This window comes from Myotis nattereri (genome assembly GCF_964212035.1).
Source record: "Myotis nattereri genome assembly, chromosome: 4".
NCBI lineage: Eukaryota > Metazoa > Chordata > Mammalia > Chiroptera > Vespertilionidae > Myotis > Myotis nattereri.
This window is the reverse complement of record NC_138079.1, coordinates 40,302,653-40,321,173: the sequence shown is the minus strand read 5'-3', so window position 1 is coordinate 40,321,173 and position 18,521 is coordinate 40,302,653. Positions and strand designations below refer to the sequence as shown.

General features: G+C 37.4%; 1 protein-coding gene across 3 annotated transcripts in view; it reads left to right on the top strand.

Annotated features, from left to right (window-relative positions):
- The window catches only part of POC5 (POC5 centriolar protein), a 38,171-nt gene that overhangs the window by 11,482 nt on the left and 8,168 nt on the right, over window positions 1–18,521 (top strand). For all 3 annotated transcript variants that reach the window (XM_081089756.1, XM_081089757.1, XM_081089758.1), the window contains 6 exons: window positions 1,626–1,802; window positions 4,220–4,324; window positions 5,928–6,107; window positions 7,242–7,395; window positions 12,889–13,121; window positions 17,932–18,108. In XM_081089756.1, coding sequence (XP_080945882.1) covers window positions 1,626–1,802; window positions 4,220–4,324; window positions 5,928–6,107; window positions 7,242–7,395; window positions 12,889–13,121; window positions 17,932–18,108 — 1,026 coding nt within the window. The remainder of the gene's footprint in view (window positions 1–1,625; window positions 1,803–4,219; window positions 4,325–5,927; window positions 6,108–7,241; window positions 7,396–12,888; window positions 13,122–17,931; window positions 18,109–18,521) is intronic.

Here is an 18,521-nt window from a genome sequence, read left to right as displayed (position 1 = left end):
TTTGCTCTTAATTCCAGTTTTTCTTTTCTTTAAAATAAAAGGTTCTTTTTAATCTTTAGTTTTTGATCAGTCCAATGTCTAACATCTGTGCTTCTCAGTCTTTGATGTCCATATGAATCCCCCAGTTGTTTTTGAGGACCTGAGATTATGCATTTCTAACAATATCCCAGGTGATGCTGCTGGTTCAGAAAACATACTTTAAATAGCAAGGTTTTAAATAGTTGATGGGATGGTCTAGTGAATTTCTCAGATGTTCTGAAAGACTAACCCTGTATGTGACTGAGACACTCAGTGAACCTTTATTATATTGTAGCTATGACTAATGAAAATGTCTCCTTTATATGAAATACAAAATCCAATTTTAGCATTATGTATTCATTTTATAGCCATTCTTATAGCAACCACAATGTATAACTGATATCTCTATAAAGACAGATTTTTATTTTTAGTAATGTTGTGGCCTTTAAGTAAAACAAAGTATTACAGAAATGGCAGAGAGCCTGGCCGGTTTGGCTCAGCAGTTAAGCGTCAACCCAGGAACCAAGAGGTTGCCAGTTTGATTCCTGGTTGGTGCACATGCCTGGGTTGTGGGCTCAATCTCCAGTAGGGGTATATGCAGGAATAAGCCAATCAGTGATGTTCCTCTCTCATCGATGTTTCTCTCTGTCTCTCTCTTTTCCTCTGTCTCTAAAAATCAATAAAAACATTTTTTTTAAAGACTCGCTTTAAAAAAATATTACCAAAAAAGAAGTGGCAGGGTTTCTTTTTGCTATTTAAAATATAGTTGAGAAAATACCAATTTTCTGAAAGGTAGTTTGAGAAAACGAAGCTGAATATTCACATGCATAGAGAAATTGTGGTCATGAGAGTTCTAGGGCATTTATATTTCTCTGTTATTTGAACTATAAATCCCAGATGTAATCTTTTCGTATAGTTTCTACCATTTTCCTCATGGAACAGGTTTCATACTTCTTTCATTGGTGTAAGTCTCTTTTCATGGTGTAAGTCAACTGGAGTGGAGTGGTGTACCACCAACCATTTAAATTGTTCTGTGTTCAGTTAACCATATTATCTGATTTTTGATAACATGATTATTTGGTCTTTTTATTTATACCAATCAGTAGAGTGAAAAGCGATCAGACTTAGCAATCTGTTAATGTAGCCATTGTGATAAATTATTTGGGGGAAGAAAGCATCAACTCCCATGGTTCCCACTGTCCACCTCTATCTAAATAGCATCCAGTCCTATGGCTCACCCTAGCGCATGGCCCTACATTTCCTTTCTCCTAACCCATCTTAATATGGACATTTAAGTTCCTGAATAAACAAAGAAACTGTATATTTAGTGAATTAATGAATAAGACCTGAAATTTTTTTAAATGACAAGATTTAATACAAAGTAAGTTAAAATTTAAAAAAATCCATATCTTTAGTATGGTGAATGTGAACCAAGAGGAGCTGTAACTGTTGAACTTGTAAATGCTTTCATTAGTGATTTTTTTAAAAATAGCTTTCATGTTGATTGCTTGTTCTGATTTTTTAAAAGTGTTTCTTAATTTCGGTGTAATTTCAAGAAGCACTATTAAGGAACAAACTGCTTAGTTATCAGAATATTTCTTTTTCAGACAAACGTCATATCTGAACTAACTAAATGGAGACTAAATTTTATTGACTGGCACCGTATGGAAATGAAAAAAGAGAAAGAAAAACATGCAGCACATTTAAAACAACTGTGCAACCAGATCAACAGCTTGAAGGAGCTGCAGAAAGCCTATGAAATTTCCATTGGGAGAAAAGATGAGGTGTTCTCTTTTATATTTCTTTTAACTGAGATTCCGTAAATGTCTTGCTAGATAATAAGTGTCAGGAAGTGCCCTGGTTGATGTGGCTAAGTTGGTTAGAGCGTAGTCTGGTGCACCAGAAGGTCATCGATTTGATTCCCAGTCAGGGTACATACCCAGGTTTTGGGTTCCATCCCCGGTTGGGGTAAGTGCAGATGGCAACCAATAGATGTATCTCTCTCACATCTCTCTCTCCCTCACCCTCACTTTCCCTTTCTCTTCCTGTGTGTCTCCCTCTCTTTCTTTCCTTCTCCCTCCCTCTCCTTTTTTTTCCTTCCTCCCTAAGTGGCTGGGAAGTGTTTTTTTTTTTTTTAGGTCATGCAAGATACAAAGGGAAAATCACTTCAGAAACTGGTAGAAAAATAGGTGCATAGATATACAATTTATCTTCCTATTAAACATGCCATGGTCATGCCATTTTATCTTTGAGATCAACTTCAGTGTGCTTGGAGTTTTAAGAGTACATGCTAAATGTACATACTAATTTTTCCTTCCTAACTGCCCATAAGAGAACTTTAGGGAACCAGCATTATCCACATTTTAAAACATCTTTTAGGGGTTATTTTAAGTTTCTCATATTATATCTGTGATAAGTCTTTATTCACTGAAGAAGTCTGTTTTTTTATTGATAAACAGCACCTTTTATTTCACTTTCTGTTAGCCTGTTAAGAACTTGAAAGTAAGGTTCAGGTGTGTGGTAATTTTGTGCCTCCAGATAACATCTTGAACAAAGCAGGTGGGCAACAAATCAGTGGCTGCCCCCAGGGGGATGGTGGCTTTCAGAGAGAAAGGACTCACAGCAAACACCTCAACTGCTGCTCTGTAGATGTAGCACTCACTGTTTTAATTAACTGGATAAGGAGTCCAGTGTTTTTTTAAAATATATGCTTTTCTTTTGGTATTGCAAGGTATGATATAAAATTGAACATTTTTCATAGTTTACTTTTTTTAATAGATATTAATATCAGTCATTTTCTCTATTATCCTCAAAACTCCATCTTAAGGCTTTTAATTTTAAAGTATCACACATAAAAAAAGAGTTGTACGTATATGTCCAGTTTTTTAAAACAAAGAAAGTGGATAGCCACCACCATACAACTTTAGAAAGAGAATATTAATAATATCTTAGAATGTGTGTCCTTTTCCACTTTAAAAAATTATTTAAAGAAACCAGAATAAATATCTCTCAGTAAATGTGCCCAATTTACAAAATTTCTTTTTGTGGCCATTTTTAGATAGACATTTCAGCTACTCAGTACTTGATAAGAGAGAGTATTGTCTTAGGATTTAAAAGTCTCCATAAATTTTTTTTAAAGAACAAGAACAAGCCCAGTCATTGTGACTCAGTGTTTGAGCATGGACCCATGAGGAGGTTATGGTTCAATTCCTGATAAGGGCACATGCCCGGGTTGCTAAATTGATCCCTAGTAGGGGTTGTGCAGGAGGCAACCAGTCAATGATTCTCTCTCATCAATGATGTTTCTATCCCTCTCTCCTTCTCCCTTCCTCTCTCTGAAATTAATAAAAACATTTTAAAATATAATAATAAATAAAATAACAAGAATAACAACATTGAAGAAGTATATCATAGTATGACTATTTTCTTTTATGAGTTTGTTGAATTCAGAAAAAAATTATTAAACAGTTATTGAGCGTGGCCAGCCAGCGTGGTTTAGCATGACTCGGGTGTTGAGTGTTGACATATGAACCAGAAGGTCACGGTTCCATACTGGCGGTTGTTGGCTCCATCCCCTGCAGGAGGCGTGCAGGAGTCAGCTGATGAATGATTCTCTCTCATCATTGATGTTCCTCTCTCTCTCTTTCAATCTGAAATCAATAAAAATATTTTTTAAATAAAACAGTTATTGAGAAACTTATAATCCAAGGTACTAAAGGTATTTAGGACCTAGAAAGGCCTCTGCCCTCAATTCTAGTCAATAAAGACTTTTTGTATATGTAGGAAAACTTTCAAAGAATGCTTGTTTTTCTTGAATTAAATGTCTGACCATACAGGGTAGGGCACAAGTAGGTTTAGGTGAAACACAGAGTTTATTCTTGTATTAATTTTTAATTATTGTATTATTTTCCATAGGAATAACTAAACCTACTTGTGTCCCATCCTTTATTTTCATGTACATAAATTTCTTTTGGTGATTACCAAGATACACATAAGAGATTTCTTTCCTCTTTTGTTCCCCTTCATGTAGTGTATTCATGTGGAGAAGTGTTTTTGGTCTTTTTAAAGATAATAAGTTAACTGGATGAATATAGTAGTGATCCATTGATATTCTCCAGCACTTTTTGATATATGAGAAAAGTCACTGTACTAGCAGCTGATACTGTAACATCACAGTAACTGGCCTAGTTGCTGTTCACAGGTGATTTCCAGCTTGTCTCACGCCATAGGCAAGCAAAAGGAAAGGATGGAGCTGATGAGAACATTCTTCCACTGGCGGATTGGCCATGTCAAATCCAGACAGGATGTAAGTATAAAAACGAAAAGACGACTGACACACACTAGACTTCTGGATTCAGAATTGTTTAGGATCAAGTCAAAATGAATTTAAAGTTGCTCTCATTTCAAGGAATTTGATTTTGGTATAGTTTGGGGGAAAATACCTCATATTTTATAGATCTATTGATATATCATTTCCTTTGTCATAATAGGTTAGTAGGGATTGTACCTAAATTACAAATGCCTTGGTAATGGAACCCCTTTAACAAATTTGACTCAGATATGGTTATATGGAAAAAGAATTTACAGTCTTTAACATATCATATGGTTCCCATATTGTTTCTCCTTGTAAAATGGCTGAATACATTCTCCTCAAAAAGAGGCAACACTATAGTTATACATTATAAAATTGTATAAATGTTCGTTGTGTAGACTTACCTTAGAGTGAGAATTAAAGCCATGTCTATATAGCTTTTTAAAAATTATCCTTAGTTTGTACATAATTTAAATTTGAACACTGTTCATTTTAATTAAATAAGAGCTGAATCAATATATCAGAGTACAGGCAAACTGAGAGAGAATAATTAAGTTATTGTCTCAGAAGTGGAAAAGTATGAATATGTATATATCCTACAAGAAGACAGAGTATAAAGACTCAAGAGTATAGGAGGTGGGTATATATATATATATATATATAGTTTTAAGGTAATGCTCATGTGAGCCATCGAGTGATCTCTGTGCATTAGTTCCAATAAATGAATATTAAATGTTAATATTTTTAAAACAATATTTAGTATTAATAACATCAATATTTAATGTTCCACTATCATGGAATAGGATTCATCCTAATGCTTTCATTTTTTAAAATATATCCCAAAAGATCAATCTACATTAATCAGACTGAAAAGAGCTATTTAAAATATGAGTATTTAGACCATATTTTGAAAGTTATTTATCAAGTGACATAATGAGAATATATATTTTTTTATGTTAGCTGAAATAGTTGAGGCTGCCATCACTTTTTGAATAGCTTTTCAAATTTAAGAAGATTGAAATTAGATTGGAACTACTTCTTCAAAAGAATTTAGATTCATTGATAAAAAGAATAGCATATGTTCCTGTTTGAATCAGTTTGGCACTATATATGATGAAAGTCTGTAAATTAAATTAATCTTGCTTATGGTGGTGTCCACCAAGCTGAAGGGAGAATAATGCCATCTCAAGCCACAGTTACCTTTTTGCCTTCCAACCACTCTGTTGTCCTAGTCCTGGTTTCAGCTAAAGGGTCATGCAAATTCAGAACTAAGATGGCAAGTGGCAAGTTACTCATTTTCTTTCATTTGTTTTTTGTTGTTGTTTTTCCCCTAACTTGATTAGTTACATAAAACAATGATGTGTAATGGATAAGAAAGAGCTTAGGCTCTGGAATGAGGCAAGGATGGCTTTCCCTGTCTGCTTGGGCAGGTTACCTAACCTCTATAAGCCTGTTCTCCTCTATGCAGATAAGAATAACTACACAGGATTAAGTAATAATGTGTGTACACTGCTCACCACTGTGTTAGGTTTCTTTTTATTACTGCCAGTGTATTTACCAGTGCACTGTGTTTTAAGGTTATAATACTTTCATTTAGGCTTATGAAGGGAAACTAGCTGACCAGTACTTCCAGAGAAATTTACTGAAGAAAGTGTGGATAGGCTGGCATTCTACGGTGCAAAAGAAGTGGAAGGACTTGGTGGAGCGAGCTTGTCAAGCAAGAGCTGAAGAAGTTTGTGTCCAAATTTCCAATGATTATGAAAACAAAGTTGCTGTGGTAAAACTTCTGTTTTTTAATTTATTTTTACTTTCCTTTAATAGAAATAAACAAGATGGGTAGCATCACTCACTGTTACATTATAGTTAGGCAGAGTGACCCATTTCTAATTCCATTTAATGCAGTGTATCTTCAAATGAGACTATGTGACTATTTGGGGAAGAACAACACTAATGAGTCAGATTTACAGACTTATTTATTCTTTAAAAGTTATAACTCTGGCCTCCAAACTTACGTTGGAACTCTTGTGTGTCTTGAAAATGTAAATCACTCATAGATCCTTATGTCTCTCAAAGCATGCTTTCTTATACTTCTTTTGGCTTTTATTTAGCCAAGAATAGAGACCAAAACCAAAAATGTTTATCCTCTTGTTAATTTAAATAAACTTTATTCATATAAGGTTGATTTAAAGCAGTTAGATACAAATTGGAATTATTTTCCCATTGACTTCTAATAATAAAATTAACATTTCCATGGGAAAACATTTGAGACTCAAAATGAAATAAAAACTGTATTGTAGAATGCAGTAGGCCTCTTGAAATAAAATACTAAAAGGAAAAAATATTTCATTATTATAGTACAAAGTTCTTAATGTTAAAAATCAGTATCATAATACAAACAATTTTCTGCAATTGAAAATGACATGCAAAAAATGGAGTCCCTATATATTTCGTCTATGGGAAAATGTGTTGCAACTAATATCACTTTGCACTTTAAATTCTATAGTATCATTTAGTTTTTTAAAATGCTGTTAATATTACAGGCACTTAGTTATTTTTACTAAAGGAGAGAGGGCTATTTGTGGCTCCTAATGTATTTTGTTTAATATTCTACATAAAAGATTTATGGTAAGAAATGGTATATCTTTTTGTATAATTAAAACGGTATACAATTCCCTTTGTTTGAACCTTGACTTTATGGTTAGAAATGGAAATGGTTTGTTGAAAGACACTAAAAGTAAGATGCACCGTTTAAAATAAAGTGAGACACATAGCAGAAGAGGCATGTGGCAAAGTGTTTTTAGTACCTGTATTTCACCTAAAAATACTTCACAGTGTAAGTCTACTTTTTAACAATAAATAATATCCTTCCTTGTATTACAACCATTTTTTAAAAAAATTCGCCTTATTTTAGTTATCTGGAGCTTTGGAAAATGCAAAAGCTGAGATCCAAAGAATGCAACATGAAAAAGAGCACTTTGAAGATTCCATGAAGAAAGCTTTCATGCGGGGGGTGTGTGCATTAAATCTTGAAGCCATGACAATGTTTCAAAACAGAAATGATGCAGGTTAGTGTTTTACTTTAGAGTCTCTGCCTACTTTCAAAAAGAATTTGAGATTTCAGTGATTAGTGTGGTCTTTAGTACTAATTTTTTGCAATAGGTATGTCTTATCCAGGTATTGTATTTTCTTTTTAATATATATGTATTTTTTTAATTAATTTCAGAGAAGAAGGGAGAGGGAGAATCATTGATTGGCTGCCTCCTGCATGCCCCCTACTGGGGATGGAGCCCGCAACCCAGGCATGTGCCCTTGACCGGAATTGAACCCGGGATCCTTCAGCCTGCAGGCCAACACTCTATCCACTGAGCAAACCAGCTGGGGTCAGGCACTGTATTTTTAACTTCATAGTGTCATATCCAGTTTTAAATCCATCATGAAAATTCACTACTCAGGGTATATACTCAGTATATACGCTCAGAGTTACAACAATGCTTTGAATGTATAATGCCTTTAAGTGCAAAATTTCTATTTTTGTCTTTCCCTAAGTAGCCAGTTTCCTTGGACTATTTTGTTGATTAAATATTTCTTATCTAGTCATGGTTTTCCATTTTTAAAAATTGCTTGTTTTCCAGTTTAAGAGAAACCGCAATTAAAACTCATTTCCAAAAGTTATAAATATAGATCTGTCTATAGAAATAAAAAATTAGAAAATTATTTCAAGAAAAATCCATGTATTGGCTCGGATCTGAGTTGTTGTGTCAGTTTCATGAACATGGCTTAGATGAGCACATGACAAGAGTCCTTTGCCACCAATTTGCATTGAGGCCTAGTTTCCTTATTGGGCTTTGGTTTTCTTCTCTGAACAAACAGGATAATATATAAACCTTCTTTACCTTATTTAGCTTAATAGAGAGATTCTTTTGAAATACACTTTTTAAAAAGATTGTAGTAATTATAGCATGACTATCATCTTACATGCTAAAGTATTTTTTATTTTACAGTGGCTTTTTAAAAATATATATTTTTATTGATTTCAGAGAGGAAGGGAGAGGGAGAGAAAGATAGAAACATCATTGATGAGAAAAAAATCATTGATTTTCTTTCTTCTGCACCCCCCACACTGGGGATCAAGCCTGCAACCCGGGCATATACTCTGACCTGGAATCGAACCATGATCTCCTGGTTCGTAGGTTGACGCTCAACCACTAAGCCACACCAGCTGGACATTACTGTAGTCTTAATTCATTCAAGTCAGCCTCCCATGTTTCATGTGAAACACGAACATTTTGCAGTATTCCCTGATAGTAAATCCTATCCAAGACTCATGGTTAACTTACCCATGAGGCAGTTTCATTTTGTAACGTCATTAACATGATTTCATTCCAGTGAATAACTTCTCTGTGCTTCATTTTAAAACATCAACAAACTTTTATTATATAAACTGTGCATGTTGTGGGTGACAGTGAATTAAAGCAAATTGTTTTCTCTCTGAAACAGTTGGGGTGTATAGCCCATATGTAGGTTAGAAACATAGAATTATAGATTATCAAGGCTAAATAGTTTTTTAATTAAGTATCAATGCTGAAAACAAACTCACCACCCCCAATAATAGACTAGTCTGCTTTTAGTTACAATTATTAGCAAGTTTTATGTATTAAATTGAAGAATTTAATTATCTACTCAGAAGAGATATTAGGTTCCACAAGTAAGGTGACAAATTATTATTAGAACTTCTTGCATTTAATTACAAGAAATCTGTTTTTCATAACATACTTATGCACATGAATTGACTTAGGACAGAGTATTTTGCCACCTCTATAAATTGATCATCTTAAATTTTAAATTCAAATACAGCTATGTCTCCTACAGGCAAACATCCATAACAGGATTTGAAGAAAATGTATTCTGATAATTACCCAACATGATTTGTTTTGCTCCTGTTGCTTTTACATCCACTGTCTTCTGCAGCTAATGCCAAGTTCTGGGAACCCAATGGTCTTGAGTGGCCTTGTGCTATGTTTATCATAATGAGGGATAAAGATACCAGGAATAATAAGACACACAGTAAGCAGTAGGGCTGGGGGAGCTACCAAAGGCAAAGTTCACTGTGATCTAATGCTGGGATTGCTCTGTGATATTTAGGTTTTGTGGCATTTTAATAACAGCTGTTAGTTCTCACAAGAAAAAAATTACAACTGGTCCCCTTTCCTCCCTTAAAACAATTGCTTTTTTAAATGTAGTTTTTAACAATGCAATGTTCCTAATGTATCTGTCTTGTTAGAAAAAAACTAGTATTTGATTTTTTTTTATTTGTCCTGATTTTTTGCTATCATCTGCAATGTATCTCATGTTGTGCAATATCCTAAATCTTATATTTGTAAGTTAGAAGTTTCTATGAAGAAGGCAAAGTGTGCCTGGCCAGAGTGGCTTAGTGGTTGAGCATCGACCCATGAATCAGGAGGTCACGGTTCAATTCCCGGTCGGGCGGGGTACATGCCCGGGTTGTGGGCTGGATCCCCAGTGAGGGGCATGCAGGAGGCAGCCAGTCAATAATTTTCTTTCATTGTTGATGTTTCTATCCCCCTCTTCCTTCCTCTCTGAAATCAATAAAAATATATTTTAAAAAGAGAAGGCAAAGTGTGACAGTAAAAATGGCCTTTAAAATTATACCTGCCAATTTTCAAAGCAATTTTAGGAAGAGTAGAAAAATACTTAACAATTGAAAAAATTTATCCCAGTTAAAGCAAGAATAATTATTAAAACTTACAAACTGCATACTCCACCCAGGTAAGGGAAACTGGGTCATCTGTCTCTCTTTCAGGGCCAGACCTGACCTGTGTACTGGTCCCACATCTGATATGAATTCTGGCACCCACCTAAAAACAGATAGTCAGAATCACTTTCTATCAAAAGCATGTTAAAACTCAGTATGTGTATGTGTTGATTTCAAAGCAAAAGCAGTATTTTATATTGAATTAGCCCCTTTCATCAAATGATTTCAAAGGACACGTGCATTATAGTCCTCATTAAACTTTGTTAATCAAAGTTTATATTTTTTATATAAATTTAGTATAAGAAAAGGACTTACACAAAAGCCCGTATTTCTAGATGGAAAGAGGACAACACAGAAAACTATTTAAACACTAGAGGCCTGGTGCACAAAAATTTGTGCATTCGGGGGAAGGGGGGGTCCCTCAGCCCGGCCTGTGCCCTCTAGCAGTCTGGGACCCCTCGGGAGATAACGACCTGCTGGCTTAGGCCTGCTCCCTGGTGGCAGAGGGCAGGCCCAATCCCTAGGTGCAACCCCTGGTCGGGCTCAGAGCAGGGCCGATTGGGGGGTTGGGGCACCACCCCCTGTCACACTCAAGGCAAGGTCGATGGGGAGGTTGCGGCGCGACCCCCTGTCACGCACAGAGCAGGGCCCATCTGGGGGGTTGGGGCTCCATACCCTGTCATGCACAGAGCAGGGCCCATCAGGGGATTGAGGAGCTCCCCCCTGTCACTCACAGAGTAGGTCCGATAGGGGAGTTGGGGCACCGTCCCGTCACACACAGAGCAGGGCGGATCAGTGGGTTGGGGCGCCGCCCTCTATCACCCACAGAGCAGGGCCAATCAGGGGGTTGGGGCGCCGCCACTCTCACACTCAGGGCAGGGCCGATGGGGAGGTTATGGCCCTACCCCGTCACATACAGAGCAGGGCCCGGGGGGGCGGGGGGGGGGGGTTGTGGCCCCGCCCCCTGTCACACACAGAGCCGCAGGGCCGATCAGGAGGTTTGGGCGCTGCCCCCTGTCATGCTGATCCCGGTGCCGGGAGGCCTCGCGGCTCCGCTGATCCCGGTGCTGGGAGGCATATTACCCTTTTACTATATAGGGCAGAGGCCTGGTGCACAGGTGGGGGCCAGCTCGTTTGCCCTGAAGGGTGTCCTGGATCAGGGTGGGGGTCCCCACTGGGGTGCCTGGCCAGCCTGGGTGAGGGGATGATGGCTGTTTGCAGCTGGTCACACACCCTTCAGGGTGGGGGTCCCCACTGGGGTGCCTGGCAAGTCTGGGTGAGGGGCTGAGGGCTGTTTTCTGGCTGGGGGTGACTGAACTCCCAAACGCTCCTTTTTTCCTTTTTTTTTTTTATTCTGGGCCAGCTTTAGCTTGAGGCTTGGCTCCAGCTCTTAGGCCTCCGCTCCTGAAAGTAGGTTTCTGGCCTTTGCCTACAGTGTTGCGAATCTGCTGGCTGAAGTCCGGCGGTATTTGTTACAATGTTTCTTAAACTGCAGAGGCCTGCAGCTGCAGTCGGGGGAACGTTGGTTTCCTCTGTCACTGAGGCAACCAAGCCTCATGTTAGTTTCAAGCTGCCTGGCTGCCGGCCGCCATCTTGGCTGACAGTTAATTTGCATATCTTGCTGATTAGCCAATGAAAAGGGTAGCGGTTGTACGCCAATTACCATGTTTCTCTTTTATTAGTGTAGATAGGGTTACATACTCCATTCAGATATTCTGAAAACCCTCACCCTTTCTTTGGTGTCACAAAAATATGGTTTTAAGTAGAAATTTTAACCAAATTCTAATATTGGGATGGAAAATATAAAACAGAACCCTTAGTTGCCCTACCTGGTTTGGCTCAGTGGATAGAGTGTTGCCTGCGGACCAAAAGGTCCCAGGTTCAATTCCACTTCAAGGCGTGTACCTTCGTTATTGGTGCCTCCCAGCCCGGGCCCTGGTCGGGGTTCATGCAGGAGGCAACCGGTCAGTGTGTTTTTCTCACATTGATGTTTATGTCTTTCCTTCTCTCTTCTACTCTCCCTAAAAAAATAAATAAAAATAAATTTAAAAATTCAATGGAAAAATATCCTTGGGTGAGGATTAACAAAATAAAATAGGATCCTTAGTCCTAGTTTCTCTAGAATATGAGGTTATTCACTCCTTTGATCTAAGGTTAAGGTTCAGTTTTAAGAGAAAGTTACTATATGTGTTTCACTAAAATCAGTTAAGTGTGCAAATATGCTCTTAATTCATGACTCAAATAATCCACCTGCAAGAGCTTATTTCTTTTACAGTGTCAAGATTTACTTATTGATTTATTATTGTTTGCTGAAAAATCAATAAAAATACACTATTTTTGTTAGGATAGGAGCAGCAGAAGGAAATGAGAGGGTATTTTGATATTAAAAAATTATTCTAAAGATCTAAATATCAGGACATTTATCAGGATAGTTGCATAAATTAACACAAAAGGACATAAATCCTCAGTGTGACCTTATTATTTTAATGGTTGTGAGGTCTCACCTGAGTACAGAATTTATTTTTTTTCTTCTAAGTAAGAGCAAGTCATTCATTTGCTTTCACAAGTTGAAGGAAATGATTTGAAGTCTTCAGTAGTTAATGCTGACATTAATCAGTTAACAGTGACAAACTATTAACTAAACATGTATAGAATATATGACAAATTTGTACACATTTCTGTTAAGACCAAATTGTAGCTATTATGTATTAAAATTGTTGGGAGACAAAAGTAATCTTAACTTGGAAGAATGTAAATGGAATTAACTTGTGATTTTTACGGCTAGACTTCACAAATAGTAAGAAGGAAGAGTATGGTCCTGTTCATCTGGATCCTTCGGCTCCGATACCCTCAGGAGCCGCCCCAGCACCGTCCTCAGCAGCAGCAGCCATGGGAGTGGCCAGCACTGCTGCCTTTCCCTCTGCCACGTCCATCACCTCTGCGGGGACTACTTCCACCTCCTGTGTGTCTGCTCCTCTTGGTGCAGGGTCCACGGCTCCCACTGCGTCAGAAGAAACGGTCAGTGCAGGGCACGCAGGTGCTGGGGTTAGGAAAGGGTTCCCCACTTGGGGGTATGTTGGATATTCTGAACTCAGAACATACTTTCTCATGGATAAAAAAGCCTTTAGGCCAAGTCACAGAAAATATTTAATACACAAAGTAAAACATTAATTTGTAAGTTCTGTAGAAAGTTCTACTACAGTAGTGATAATTGAACAAAAATAACTTTTTCATTTTACATTTTTCAAAAACTGTTCAGGAAAAATAGATTTTAGAGTTGGTTTGGTTTTCTTTGTTTTTAATTTTGAAGAGAACAAGTGGGTATGTTCAAGGACTTAGTAGGTTAATGGCTCTTTTGTATATTTTCTGTTCAACTACAGCCTTCCCTTTTCCTGGATAGACATTATCATTAACACTACAACTCTGTAGTAACTCCATCTTGATTTGATTAGATCTTAATGTTTAGTTCATAATTAGAATGAAGATAGGAGCAGTTTTTCCTAGAGTCACCATTAGAGAAGTGCTTAGAGGGGGAGAGCATTGTCTGGGGATGGAGTAATTGTGTGAGAATTGGCCGGAAGTGGAATTGATCATGCTATTAATGTGGAAGAGTTACAAACAGAGCACATCATGGTTCTGACTCCTCTGCCTCCTGGTGTTAAACCTGTACTCTTCAGTGTCTCTCAAGAGAGAAAGGTATAGGGATACAAGTCAGATTTATCAGACTCACCTCTGTAGGGCTTTTTTTCTTTTTTCTTTCTTTTACACTCTACCCTTCCCTCCTCTAGCTTGGCACAAAGGCATGTGTAGTTCTGTGAAGGTCTCAGTGGTTTTGATTTGCTTGTCTCCCTCCTCTTCCCCACCCTAACCACTTACCTGAGAGGAAAGATGATGGCAGAATAGGTTTTAGGTCTGACAGTCCCCCTCGCAGGCCATCAGAAGGTGCCATTGCACAGAGTCAACCAGACAATTGGTCATCTTCAGTATTCCAGCTGACTTAACTTCTGCCTTTTAGGAACTATTAACTTTAGGGGAAAGTAATTTGAGATGTACTATTTATCATATTTTCTCTTGATTCAAAGAAGTTTTAAAAAACTTCTTTGAAGTTTGAAATGTGATCCTATACAGATTATTCTGGTTTCTCATTCATGTTGCATATTCAGATAATACACAAAAGAACTAGATTTTTCAAAATTCCCTTCTTAAAATATGACTACACCATTTATAATCTGCATTTATATATAAATCTGAAAATGCATAGGAAAAACTGAATGAATAAGTGTACTTACCAGCCTTTTTGTTACTGATTTTTTAAAACAATTGGATTGCCTGAGATAATTTTAAGTCTCTGAAACTTGAAAACACAATATGTATTGCGTAGACAGCTCTTCTCCATCCCTCCAACTACATCCTACTTTTCTGAAACAGGTACACATTCAATTTCATTCACATAAGGACAGCCTTTAGGGCTAGGGTGAGAGGAGAATCACAAGTAAAGCAATCTAAGTGTAATACAAGTTTTGTCCTTCTTTATATAATTATAATAGTCAGATTCACCTCAGTGTGTCTTTCTTGGTTTTAAAAAGAACCATAATAACAAAAGTAGGATTTACAGTTGTTCGTATGGAAAATAATACAATAATTAATAAATAATAATACAAGAATAAACTGTTTTTCACATACTCCACACTGAAAACCTACTTAGGCCCAACCCTGTATATTAGTTAGATAACTTACCTAATGTGAAACCATCATTGTCAGGAACAGGAAAAGAAGACTTGTGATCCAGGCCTGGTGATCTTTCCACTTTAATCACAGAAGCTTCCTGTGAACATTCAAAACTTTTTCCAGTTTTCCTCAGTACTTCCAGTAGCTAAAGGAAGGTGTGTGTAGAAAGTAAACTGTACAGATTTGGGAAAACAAATAACTGGAGAAAGGAGGATTACCATTCTAGTGAAATAATATCTTCATTTGTAAAATTCTTTCCTTTCTGTGCATGTCCTCAATATCTTCTATAATAATAAAAGTGTAATATGCTAATTAGACTGGACAGCTGGACATCATTCTGGACGTCCTTCCAGATGAAACGGCGGTGGCGAGGCAGAGGCAGTTAGGGGTGATTAGGCAGGCAGGCGAGCAGTTAGAAGCAATCAGGCAAGCAGACGAATGGTTAGGGGCAATGAGGCAGGCAGGCAGAGTGGTTGGAGGCAATCATGGAGGCAGGCAGAGTGGTTAGGGGCAATCAGGCAGGCAGGCAGGCAGGCAGGCAGGCAAGCGGTTAGGAGCCAGCGTTCCTGAATTGTGAGAGGGATGTCTGACTGCCGGTTTAGGCCCGATCACGCAGGATCGGGCCTAAACCGGCAGTCAGACATCCCCCTAGGGGTCCCGGATTGCAAGAGGGTGCAGGCCAGGCTGAGGGACACCCTCCTCACACTCCCCCTCATGCATAAATTTCGTGCACTGGGCCTCTAGTGTTAAATAAAATGTCAGAATTTCATGGTGGGAAACATTTTTCAAAAAACACATTAGGCAAGTTATATAAACAACTATATTGCAGTTCATGAGGTTGGACAATAGATGGCACTTAACTTTTTCTAACTCCATTTGGAATAATTAAGGGATTTTAGTTGGATTTTTAAGCTATTTAGTAAAGTGTGTCTTCTAACTTTCTCTTCATCTGAATGAAAATGAAAGGGTATCATTAGGCAGTTGGTGCTGCTTTTCCATTTTATAAATGAGGAAATTGAGGCTTAGAAAGAGTAACTTGCCTGAGGAGACAGTAACAAAAGTAGAATATGTCCGTTCTCTTTCTTTTATTATTCCTTTTGTTTTTGCCCAGCTAATGTAATTAGTTGACAGTGGGGGGAAATGAATACACATATGTATTACCCCTGATATAAATATAACTTTTTCTACATGCCTTTTGTCCAGCAGTAAGCAACAAAATCTATAAAAGCTACCATTACTTTAGGATCTGATCATTGCATTTTTTTACAATATATTCTGTAGAAATAACTCTTAAAAGAAAAGGAGTCCATTTCCACAAAAATTTGCTATATATACTAGTAAAAGGACTGAGATAATTAGATAAACTAGTTTGTTGGTATTAAAATCTCTCAAAATTGTAGCAATTCTCTATTCATGGGAAAAAGGTATATTAACAAATCAATGAGAAAAAAGGCAGGACACAGAAGTATTTATAATAATGATATTAATTATGCATAAGAATCAAAAGAGTTCATAAAACAAATGAATGGTTGCCAGGGGTTAGGAGTAGTGGAGGAAGGGAGATGGATATGACTAAAGGGTAGCATGAGGGACACTTTATGGTGATGGAATAGTTCTGTGTCTTCATTGCCAAATCTACACATGTAATCTATAGATATAAAAGCCTAAGTGTTCATCTGACCATCCGACTGGTAGCTATGATGCGCACTGACCACCAGGGGGCAGACACTCAACACAGGAGCTACCACGACGCGCACTGGCCATTTAAAAATAAACAGCACCACAGACCTGGCACCGACAAACCAACACTTGGCTTCCCCCAAGTGGGACACAGGCCCCACCACCACACCAGAGCAACACCCCACCAAATCACAGCCAACACTGCCAAGACCCCATGGCACAAAATGTGGCCCACAGCCCAGCCCAGCCCAGCCCGGAAATGGTCGCTGTAGGAGCCAGGTAATGACATCATGTAACAACGCCCAGCTTCCTCTCCCTAGCAACTAGCCTCCTTGCAGTTTCTTCAGCCCAGGAACCTGACTTGCTTTATAGCTAGGTGCAAACATTTTACAGTTTAACCAAATGTTTGTTAAGCATTTTCCCTTGCCTCATCTCGTTTGATCCTCACAGAAGTCCTGGAGTAGGTAGATAGGAGACACAGTAGAACCCTATTTTCTTTTCATTAGCAGGAAAACAGAGATTTAGAAAGTTTAGAAACTTGACCCGACTGAAAAGAAGTAAGAATTGGTTTACATTGAAAATGACTTCAGGTTTTCTCACTGTGCAGAATATATTCAAACACTGCTACAGTTAAATATTTTACCCTTTGTTCTCCCTGCATGATCTACAGTAATAATCTGCTTCATGTTGATATTTACTGCTGTGTGCTGACAAGAGAAACTGGGGTGCTTCACTGGGCTGGAAAAAGTTTAGCTAAATCAGAAAGCAGGTCTAATTAAGTAAGTTTATCTATATATAGAAAAGGCTAAGTTGACTCATGCATGCACAACACATATAAAGTTCTCGCTGGTGCCAATTGCACGCATGTGTTTTGATCTGTGATTGTCAATCGTGAATTTGGCTGACACTTTTATTATAGAGAAAGGGCAAATAACAATACTAAAATGTTCTGATTAATTTCCTTTCAATGTGCACGAATTCGTGCACCGGGTCACTAGTAAAGTGATATAGATCTATACCCAGGCATTATACCAATGTCAGCCTCCTGGTTTTGATGTCATAATTATGTAAAATGTAATCATTTCTAGAAACTGGGTGCAGAATACACAGGCTCTCTCTACATTGTCTTTATAACTTCCTATAAATTTATAAGTATTTCTAAAAAACAGTTTTTTTAAAAGTTGGTGAAGTCCTATAAAATAGTTGGCATACCAAAGTTAAAGGGATGCTCTGAGGTGCTCAGTTTTATGTTGTGATTTTTGTCTCATTGTTTGAAGTTTTTATTTTTTTTCATGTTAAAGTTGATTGAATATATAATTATTTTAAGTGCCTATGTATTTTCTTCATAAGTTATAGAACCAAAAGTACTATAATTTTGCAATGGATTTTCTACCAACTAAATATTTCTTTGCTTTTTTAGTATGTACCCAGAGTTGTGACATCTGCACAACAGAAAGCTGGAAGAACAATTACAGCCCGGATCACGGGGAGATCTGATTTTGCTTCAAAAAACAGAATTAGTAGCAGTTTAGCTATAATGGGAGTTTCTCCTCCCATGAGTTCAGTTGTTGTGGAAAAACATCATCCAGTCACAGTGGTGAGTGCACATTTTGAACCTTTTGTCAAAATCTATGTCCTGAAATTTATAAACCAATAAACACTTAAATGACATGCTGAGAAGATCAACATTCATGATGACTGGTTCTTATTCTGCCTTTTACTATTTTGTCTTTCTATGCTTATTACACACCTGTCTGAATCTGCCTTTCCTCTTTTAAGAAATTATTTTCAAAAACATTATTTCTTCTCAACAGTGTAAAAATGATCAAATACAAAAAGCAACACAGTGTGTCAGTGGCGAGAAGGATAAAATATAGAAATGATTTCTCATTCATTTTAAAAAGAGGCAAAAACTGTTAGCTTATTAACTAGCTATTCATGTAGCAGGTTTTTATTATAAGAAGTACTTCCCTACTTTTATAATTTTTTAAATTTTTGCTCCTTATTTTA